The sequence below is a fragment of the Oncorhynchus tshawytscha genome, linkage group LG02, assembly GCF_018296145.1.
Source record: "Oncorhynchus tshawytscha isolate Ot180627B linkage group LG02, Otsh_v2.0, whole genome shotgun sequence".
In the NCBI taxonomy this organism is placed as follows: Eukaryota; Metazoa; Chordata; class Actinopteri; order Salmoniformes; family Salmonidae; genus Oncorhynchus; species Oncorhynchus tshawytscha.
In genome coordinates this window covers 72,311,244-72,319,664 of record NC_056430.1, presented here as the reverse complement: position 1 = coordinate 72,319,664, position 8,421 = coordinate 72,311,244, and the positions used below count along the sequence as shown (strand labels likewise).

General features: G+C 43.1%; 1 protein-coding gene across 1 annotated transcript; it reads right to left on the bottom strand.

Moving 5' to 3' along the window:
* Positions 1-3,820: 3,820 nt before the first annotated feature.
* Positions 3,821-7,121, bottom strand: mb (myoglobin). Its single transcript, XM_024439779.2, has 4 exons — positions 7,017-7,121; positions 4,903-4,988; positions 4,360-4,576; positions 3,821-4,162 (listed from the first exon to the last, which is right to left on the bottom strand). The coding sequence occupies exons 2-4, from the start codon at positions 4,983-4,985 to the stop codon at positions 4,022-4,024; spliced, it is 441 nt and encodes a 146-aa protein (XP_024295547.1). The 5' UTR covers positions 4,986-4,988; positions 7,017-7,121; the 3' UTR covers positions 3,821-4,021.
* Positions 7,122-8,421: the final 1,300 nt, after the last annotated feature.

Genomic DNA, 8,421 nt, shown 5'->3' with positions numbered 1-8,421 from the left:
AAAATATTATTTTTGGAAAAAAGGAACATTTGCTATCTAACTGGGAGTCTCGTGAGTGAAAACATCCGAAGCTCATCAAAGGTAAACTATTTAATTTGAATGCTTTTCTGATTTTCGTGACCAGGTTGCCTGCTGCTAGCTAGTCATAATGCTATGCTAGGCTATCGATAAACTTACACAAATGCTTGTCTTGCTTTGTAAAGCATATTTTCAAAATCTGAGATGACAGGGTGATTAACAAAAGGCTAAGCTGTGTTTCAATATATTTCACTTGTGATTTCATGAATAGGAATATTTTCTAGTAATATTTATGTCTGTTGCGTTATGCTAATTAGTGTCAGTTGATGATTACGCTCCCGAACCCGGGATGGGTAGTAAATCAAGACTTCCTGACTGATGTCTTTAGATGTTCCTTCAATATAGCCACATAATTTTCTTCCTCATGATGCCATCTATTTTGTGAAGTGCACCAGTCCCTCCTGCAGCAAAGCACCCTCACAAAATGATGCTGCCACACCTGTGCTTCACGGTTGGGATGGTGTTCTTCGGCTTTCAAGCCTCCCCCTTTTTCCTCCAAACATAACGATGGTCTTTATGGCCAAACCAGTTATATTTTTGTGTCATTAGTCCAGAGGTCATTTCTCCAAAAAGTACAATATTTATCCCCATGTGCAGTTGCAAACCGTAGTCTGGCTTTTTATGGCGGTTTTGGAGCAGTGGCTTCTTCCTTGCTGAGCGACCTTTCAGATTATGTCGATTATAGGACTCGTATTTACTGTGGATATAGATACTTTTGTATCTGTTTCCTCCAGCATCAAGGTCCTTTGCTGTTTGCGAAAAGTGCAAATCAATCCCAAAATACATTTATCTCCAGGAGACAGAACACGTCTCCTTCCTGAGTGGTATGACGGCTACATAGTCCCATGGTGTTTATACTTGTGTACTATTGTTTGTACAGATGAACGTGGTACCTTCAGGAGTTTGGAAATTGCTCATAAGGATGATTTAGACTTGTGGAGGTCTACAATTTTTTTTCTGATTTCTTGGCTGACTTCTTTTGATTTTCTCATTATGTCAAGCAAAGAGGCACTGAGTTTGAAGGTAGGCCTTGAAATACATCCCACAGGTACACCTCCAATTGACTCAAATTATGTCAATTAGCCTATCAGAAGCTTCTAGAGCCATGACATAATTTTCTGGAATTTTCCAAGCTGTTTAAAGGCCCAGTCAACTTAGTGTATGTAAACTTCTGACCCACTGGAATTGTGATATAGTGAAATAATCTGTAAACAATTGTTGGAAAAATGACTTGTCATGCACAAATTAGATGTCCTAACCGACTTGCCAAACTGCAGTTAAGAAATTTGTGGAGTGGTTGAAACACTTAGGTTGGAGTCATTAAAAATAGTTTATGTAAACTTCTGACTTCAACTCTAGATTCAACCAGTTGGTGCCTAGTGGGATTTACATCCTCTCCACCCCAGCTTTCTCTCCCTTTCAGCTCTTAAGGTGTCTGTCCAGCTCATGGGTGTCTTCCTCTTGCTCTTTACCCCAATTCTTTACTGCTCCTCAGGGTGATTCAGTGTGTATGTTGTATCGTGACTGATTTAAACATCTTGTTGACGTCTGTGTCGGCCATTGTTGGCTCTGGAGTCTGAGGGACCTGTTGCTAAGTCCTTTCTGCACTGTAGGACATGACAAAATGAATACTGCATTTCAGAAGGGTTTTGCATTATGCCATCTGAAATGGAGATGTTTGCACAGTGAAACACAATCTGCCACATGTTGACACACACACTGTCCCAAATCATTCAGTATGTAATAAGTATGCAGGGGGTGACCACTGACAGACAGGCTCAGGTGGAGACACTAGGATGCACACGTGTCTTCCTCTCGCTGGGCAAAATAATAACCAGCAGCTAGGTAGAGAAGTTGAATGGTGTTTCTGGCTGTTGTCATGTGAACCATAATCTGTTATCCATAAAGTATTACAGGTTGGGAAGCTGTTTGAGACCTAGTCCTGGTTAGAAAATATTGGGAACACAGGTTTGGGATCCACTGTGTTAATGCTGAAGAAAGAAGTCTTAAGGTATCCTGTTTCCTCACTGATAAATGCCATTGGACACCATGATTGGGGGGGGTCAGTTAAGAACAAATTCTTATTCACAATGACAGCCTAGGAACAGTGGGTTAACTGCCTTGTTCAGAATGACAGATTTTTACCTTGTCAGCTTGGGGATTCGATCCAACCTTTCTGTCACTGGCCCAACGCTCTAACCACTAGGCTACCTCCATTAGGGCACATCAAGCAGTTTGCAGGTGCATTTTGAATTCAGGGAAATGTCCTAAAGAAACAGGGTGGTGGGGATTGTGTGTGTGTGTGCGTGCCTGCTGGTGAGTGTGAATGTAGCACTTAGGTGTGTTGAGTGCAAGAGAGATCATGCACGTGTTTCAGTCAAGGAGGGAGGGGATAGATCGCTTACTGACCGCTTGCTGACCTGCACAACAGAAACCTTTGTTAGGGCACAATCAGTTTGCAGGTGCATATTGAATTCACCATAAATGTGAAGTGGCTAAGATGGAACACCTGAGCCCAATGGCTGCTTTACTTCATGATAGTTACAGAATGAGTAACCTATAAAATGACTCACATCTGTGGGTTCTCTCATATGGCTGACTCTTGACTAATGCCCCTGACCTGGGGTCAGCCGGTCTGGTCGGTGGAGACCGGCTGTCTTTGGCGATGGGTCAGCAGAAAGAGATAAAGGCAGGCGGGTCACGAGATGAGGGTGTCAGTGTCTTTCACGTCTGCAGTGCAGCGAGTGACACAGCCAGCCTATTAGTCGTTCCTTCAGCAGGGCAATTAACCACAGCTTTGGCAATCAGCTCAATGCTAGCCAGGCTAATGCCAAAACACTTGACTGGAGACAATGGAAAAGTTAGAAACTTTGACCATTACAATTTTGCCTCTAGGCGCAAATGTGTTACAGACGTGGACTTTTACTTTAGATTCAAGAAGCACCAGAGAAATAGCTGAATCCAGAATTAAGCATAGTATGTTTGAATACACCTGATTTATTGCACCAGTACGTGTATTGTAGTCATTCAAGATATTCGCATTGAGCTTATGGAGGCAATTATTTAATTCACTAGTGCGGCTTAACCAACCAGGGGCATTCTAGACATGCACTTCCTGAGAGGAATGCACTGGGCAATCTCCATAGCGCCCAAGCTAACGGGCACAGCCTGGTCTGAGGGGGTGATCTGAACTCAGAGCCCCGCCTGAGATGCTGCTCTGTGGAGTGAGTCACGTCCACACTGACCGATAAGACTGCAGGAATGGCAAAGGACCGAGCCAGGGAAATGTCCAAAGAAACAGGGTGGTGGGGATTGTGTGTATGTAGCACTTAGGTGTGTTGAGTGCAAGAGAGATCATGCACGCGGTTCAGTCAAGGAGGGAGGGGATAGACTGCTGACTGACCGCTTGCTGACCTGCACTGGAACAGACATCCAAGATAGAGGGCTGTAGAGGTGACTACCAGAATAGAGGCAAAACAGGTTTGTCACAGAGCAGACTTAACTTCAACCCTTCCTTCTGTCCTAATCAGACCTAACCACATTTTATATTTTGTCCTTAAACCACAATTCAGCTTTTAACTGTTAATGTGTACAATAGCAAATCAACCTTACTATATAGAACATATGAAAAAAAAAAGAACTTGTATCCTCCACCTCAGAAAATACATCTGTCCATGTCACTGGGTGAATGTTTGAAATTAGGCAAAGAGATGAAAGGCAGAATAGACACTTTAAACAGTCATTTGCAGCTGATGGAACATTTATTGGTTTAGTGAAAAGAGGAACAGCTTACATTCAGTAAGCAAACTACAATGAAAGGGCAGATTAAGGCAATATACTGTATAGAGAAATGTAGAATTTGCACAAATGCTTTGCCTCATACACTTTTCCAGTAAGTTTTTCTGGAAGTCACAAGCAAACCAGCGTCGTTGAGGTAAACCCTTTAGCCAGCAAAGCCCAGCTCCTTGTAGGTGACAGCGATGTCAGCTATAATCACACCCATCACATTCCTCAGAGCTTCCTGTCCTGCCCAGTCCAGCCCTGCCTCCTCACCCATCACTTTGCAGATGATCTCAGTGATGAGCTGGGGAGCAGCAAGAGATGTTGATGTTTAACTTCATACTGAATAAAAGCACTAAAGGAAATTTCTCACTCAGAATTTTAGTAAACTAAGCATGAGTGTCATGGTAAAACTGGAGTGAATGCAACAAATGTATGAATAAGGGGAAAGCACTGTTTCAGATAGAGGGAGGGAGAGAGAATGGAATCATTCATCCTCACCGTGAAGTTGTTGAGGGCAATCTTGTGCTTGGTGGCGTGGGTGGTTGCCAGGAGCTTGATGGCAGCGTGGTCACCTTTAGTTTTCAGCAGCTCACCCAGCTTCTTAAGCACAGTGGCCCCGTGGGCAGCTACTGCTGCGTTCCCTGACAGGTCGCCCGCAGCGATGCCTGCGAACTTAGGGAACAACGTCAGGGTGTCTGGGTGCTCTGCAAACAGACTAGAGGTAAGGCGAGAGAGAGGAAGAGAGATTTGTAAGGAGAGTTCTGTGAGCCTCTACAGTACACAGACAGCATTCAATAAAAAACTCATTCCTGATTGCTATATCTACACATTGGCATCAACCCATTTCTTAGTATTACATTCAACACAACAGTCTAGTAGTTGATGGCCAGAACCATTCTCCAGTCAATTGCTTAGCCAACTCAGTAAAGTCTGGCTCTGGTCCATGGCATTTCATGCATCTTGCTGATGTGTCTGGGCATCAGTAAGAAAAACGTAACAACCTGGGCCAAAGCAAACTACAGACCAATATTGTCCACTGACCGGCTCAGAACCAGTCCTCCATGTTTGTTGTAGTCAGCCTCCACTGGCCCCCAGCACTTCAGAACCATGTCAAAGTTAGCCATGACCTGAGGAAGACAGACAGGGAGACTAAGGAGTGACATGACATACAGTACAAATCAGGGCTTGGGTCTTAACTAATAAAACGGCATCCATTTTCAGACGTGTCACTCAGGTTTACTCGTGCTCGGTGTCACCAGTTTATTCATTATTACGCACACCTGCTGCTACCATCGTTACGTTCACCTGCGCCTCATGACTCACCTGGACGCCATCGCCTTCCTGATTACCTCCCCTATATCTGTCACTCCCGTCGGTTTTTTTCCCCAGGCGTTGTTTGTTTCATGTCTGTACGCTACTCATGTTTTGTTCCATTTTCGTTTATTTTTTAAAATTCGCTGCCTGTACTTGCTTTCCGATTATTAACGTACACGTTACAAGAGCCATTTATTCCCAACGTGTTTCTTTAAAAAAAAAAATCTAATTAACCTTCAATTTGAATTGACCTCCAGCCCTGTTTCAAACGCGTACAATAGGAAAGTTAATATTTTCTGTGCCAAGCAGTCAGTGGGTTAGTAAGACAAACTGAAGCTGGTCTAGTAGAGGAACAAATTAATATCAGATTGAACAGGACCAATGAGGCACCCAAAAATACAGAATTATGGTTTTAATTTACATTATAACACTAATTCAGTAATGCATTTATCTAATCTAACATATGGCAAGTCTACTCAGCAAAACGCTATAGAAATGGTCAGCCATAAATCCTAGTGGAGGGGAGAGGGTAGCATGCATTGTTAGATGTGGTAAGTGTTAGGTGGGTAGTAGGGGAGAGTTGAAGTAACTGAAGACATTAGTCAGTGAGTCAGCAGCACCACCTCAGTGAAACCAAAGCACTCTAGAAAACATGGATGTTACATTAGTTTGGTTTGTTTACTGCGTTAGATTACACATGGCATGCAACATTGATAGTTGAACTTGCCAATACTAATAAAATATTAAATCCAGATGTCTATTAAATGGTATCTTTTCAAAGGCAACAGTAACGTAGTAATTAAGCAATAGCTTTTAGTAGTAGTAATTTCCCAATAGCTTTTAATTGACCATGTCCTCATAAGATTCTATACCCATAGGTCAAAAATGGTCAGTCCACACAGACATCAGCCATAAAATACAGCCCCATCAGCTCCCCCACATGGTCTTTACTAGCCAATTGTTAGATATTAATGCGCTGTTAGAGCTAGGAACACAAGCATTTCGCTGCACCCGCAATAATATCTGCTAAATATTTGTGTATCCGACCAACAAAATTTGATTTTCTACTCTGAACAAGATAGCATGATGTAGAGGCAGCATGATGGAGGCAGCAGACTTGTTCTGTCAGGACATATGTTCCAGCATCAGTGCACCAGAAGTCCACCTGTTGCGTTGGCTTTGCATAGCCTCTAGACCAGGGGTATTCAACGCTTAACCTACAAGGTCCGGAGCCTGCTGGTTCTGTTCTACCATATAATTAATTGCACGAACCTGGTGTTCCAGGTCTAAATCAGTCCCTGATTAGAGGGGAACAATGAACAAACACAGTGGAACTGGCGTCGAGGTCCAGAGTGTAGGTTGAAAGCTCTGGACTATGGGCTTTCTGTGTACATGTATGTGTTGGTTTCTCGTTGAAGGACACTGACAGTCAAGTTGATGACAGGATTAGATGTCATACAGTTCAAGTAGTTTACTGAAATACATTTTGGGTTACAATATCAGCTCACCCAAACTCTCACTCATGATTACTAACGTGATGTGCTTTTGCAGCCACTAATGCTAGGTAAAAATGATAAACATTGTTTTTTAAAGTGAATAAACATTTGATCCAAAAATGTATTTCTAAAGCAGGGCTACCCAACCCTCTTCCTGGAGATCTACCATCCTGTGGGTTTTCAGTCCAACCTGAATTTAACACACCTAATTATACTAATTAGCTGCTCAACAAGACCTTAACTAGCTGACTCAGATATGCTAAATTAGGGTAGGACTGAAAACCTACAGGAAGAGGGTTGGGCAGCCCTGGTTTAAAGCGTGACATAGAAGCATTGATACTGTACCAGTAAAGCAGGTAAATGTCCCGTGTCAATATTTCAAACTCCAAAATACTTTATAGTCAAACCCATCCCCAAACCATACCTTTTATACCTCCTCCTCCCTCTCATGCACTCATCCCAGACCAACCATCAATCTCTCTCTCCAAGTTAACTCCACCTCTAAACCTTCTAGCCCGCCCTCCCGTTAGGTTACCAAATTATGATACCATACCAGTTAGATTCCTTTCTCTCCCTCACTGCATTGTGAATTCTATTGTCTCATATTAAATGGTCATACTAAGCCGAGCCTGTAAACGGTTTAGAGTTCTGATGAACTGTAGCAATAAATCAAATCAAATCAAATGTATTTATATAGCCCTTCGTACATCAGCTGATATCTCAAAGTGCTGTACAGAAACCCAGCCTAAAACCCCAAACAGCAAGCAATGCAGGTGTAGAAGCACGGTGGCTAGGAAAAACTCCCTAGAAAGGCCAAAACCTAGGAAGAAACCTAGAGAGGAACCAGGCTATGTGGGGTGGCCAGTCCTCTTCTGGCTGTGCCGGGTGGAGATTATAACAGAACATGGCCAAGATGTTCAAATGTTCATAAATGACCAGCATGGTCGTATAATAATAAGGCAGAACAGTTGAAACTGGAGCAGCAGCACGGTCAGGTGGAAGTTGAAACTGGAGCAGCAGCACGGTCAGGTGGACTGGGGACAGCAAGGAGTCATCATGTCAGGTAGTCCTGGGGCATGGTCCTAGGGCTCAGGTCCTCCGAGAGAGAGAAAGAAAGAGAGAATTAGAGAGAGCATATGTGGGGTGGCCAGTCCTCTTCTGGCTGTGCCGGGTGGAGATTATAACAGAACATGGCCAAGATGTTCAAATGTTCATAAATGACCAGCATGGTCGAATAATAATAAGGCAGAACAGTTGAAACTGGAGCAGCAGCACGGCCAGGTGGACTGGGGACAGCAAGGAGTCATCATGTCAGGTAGTCCTGAGGCATGGTCCTAGGGCTCAGGTCCTCCGAGAGAGAGAGAGAAAGAGAGAATTAGAGAACGCACACTTAGATTCACACAGGACACCGAATAGGACAGGAGAGGTACTCCAGATATAACAAACTGACCTTAACTGACCAATAGAGCATCAGCATACCAACTTTGGAAATCATTTCTATTCAGAATTTGATTGACTTGGAAATCTTGATTTTGGAACTTTCTTTTCTTATGAACTAACATACATAAATCTCTCAATTGTTCATAATGTGTAAGAAATGCCATTTGACTCAATCCTATGACCCTTAGATTCACACAGGACACCGAATAGGACAGGAGAGGTACTCCAGATATAACAAACTGACCTTAACTGACCAATAGAGCATCAGCATACCAACTTTGGAAATCATTTCTATTCAGAATTTGATTGA